This window comes from Phytophthora parasitica (genome assembly GCF_000247585.1).
Source record: "Phytophthora parasitica INRA-310 unplaced genomic scaffold supercont2.165, whole genome shotgun sequence".
In the NCBI taxonomy this organism is placed as follows: domain Eukaryota; phylum Oomycota; class Peronosporomycetes; order Peronosporales; family Peronosporaceae; genus Phytophthora; species Phytophthora nicotianae.
In genome coordinates, this window is record NW_008649151.1 from 47,182 (window position 1) to 48,876 (window position 1,695).

General features: G+C 40.8%; 1 protein-coding gene across 1 annotated transcript; it reads right to left on the reverse strand.

Annotated features, from left to right (window-relative positions):
- Positions 1–427: 427 nt before the first annotated feature.
- PPTG_24696 (hypothetical protein) lies at positions 428–726 on the reverse strand (the record flags this gene model as incomplete). Its single annotated transcript, XM_008918253.1, has 2 exons — positions 428–539; positions 647–726. Coding segments are annotated over 2 exons (192 nt in total), but the record flags the coding sequence as incomplete, so codon positions are not given.
- Between the last annotated feature and the right edge of the window lie 969 nt (positions 727–1,695).

Sequence of the window (1,695 nt, forward strand, 5' to 3'; positions counted from 1 at the left end):
CCCATATGGTACTGTAATCAGTACAATAATTTTGAAAGAGGACGAGGACTGTCCTACTAGTCCTGAGGACGGATAAAAATTTTGCGGTATTGCTCACTTCGGAGGCTATACCTGGGCTCAGATGTGGAAGAGGAGTTTCTCTTGTTTTACAGTAGTTCTATACCTAGGTTGTGTATTGATAATGAAAACGTAGCATTCCGATTCTCATTCGCAATCTCGCCGTGTCAACTCCAAGTTACACTACTTTCTACTGTGTAGTAGTTATACTGTGGGTTGCTCGGTATGAATATATACGTAAAGATATCTAAAATTTATACACAAAAATAATGAACGCATGAACAAAAACTTACTCGATCTACTTTTTGAAGGTCCTCATTACGCTGACATCCATTGGCTGACTTAGGGCAGTAACACCTCGTGGGATGCACTAACCCTGCGTTGTACGCTCGGTCCCGAGCATTTCGCGAATGCTTGTCATCTCGTGAACGTTTAAACTGTTCAAAGTAGCATTCGGCACCGGTGACACTTGGATGGCAAACCTAATAAATTGAAAAAAAGAAATCCTAAATTAGTAAATTTAATTCAATTCAATAAAAGAGACAGACATACATTTGAAATCGATTCCTTCATAATGGAATGGTCACACCAGGCTTTCTCTTGTACTGTGTACTCCGCCGAGATGCAGCCACAGGACTGCGATGTCACCTGACTAGCAACTTGGCACCCCTGTTTTCCCGCAAACACAATAAATTGCTTCAGCTTTACTCCTATTGCTGAAGCACACAAAAACGCTGCATCGTCCTGTGTTTTCGACTGCGCTTTGAACGATGTCAATATTGCGTGTTTCACAGTAGGCCACTGTTAATTTTCCGGCGTTGTTAATAAAGACCGCCGTCTGGTCCATGTTGTATAGACTTGAGTACTTATCTCATAATCGTTGTGACAAGACAAGACCCCGTTCATTTCTACTGCAAAGTTCACAGAATTTGCAAACGAATCCGCAACATCTAAAAAAGGTTAGAACAGGAAAAAACAATATAAAATAATTACTACTAATTAGAATGACCAACCTGCATATCGTTTCGCACTTTTGATCCCTTACGCGTAACGTGCCGAATGACAAGATGATTTCTCTTTAGAAATCGCGCAGTCTACGACAGAAGGGCAACATAGTTGCGAGACCGAGTGACGGCTGGATCAAATTTTGCCATCATTAAATTAAGCACTTCGTAGTTACGTAAATTTTGCGGTTTTTTTCCTCATTTCTGAAACATATTCAAGCCGTCTAGACATCAAAGCTAACATGTTAGTAGAAATAAAACTAGAAAACTAAAACAAGCTCAAACCTCTTTTCTAAATTAAGATAGTGCACTCTCTGTGCTTCATGTTCCTTTGGATTCACGTAGAATTTGCTTCCATCCTCTTTTTTGTCTTTTGCTTTCTCCAGCGGTATACAGACGAGCGATGCACACCCATCTGTACTGCGACAGCGGCTACAGAGTTTAATTTTGTGGCTTCGACTTCCTATTATCATTATTCCATTTTAAAAAAAGCTTCGAATTAAATATGGGGTATGTGGTACGCGTTTACATACGTTCAGCTTGGCCTTGTTCTTGGTTTTTAGGGCGGTACTTCATTGTGTGCTTGTGTGATATGTGGTGGAAGGCGGGAACATTGCACAATGGCGCGCCACTG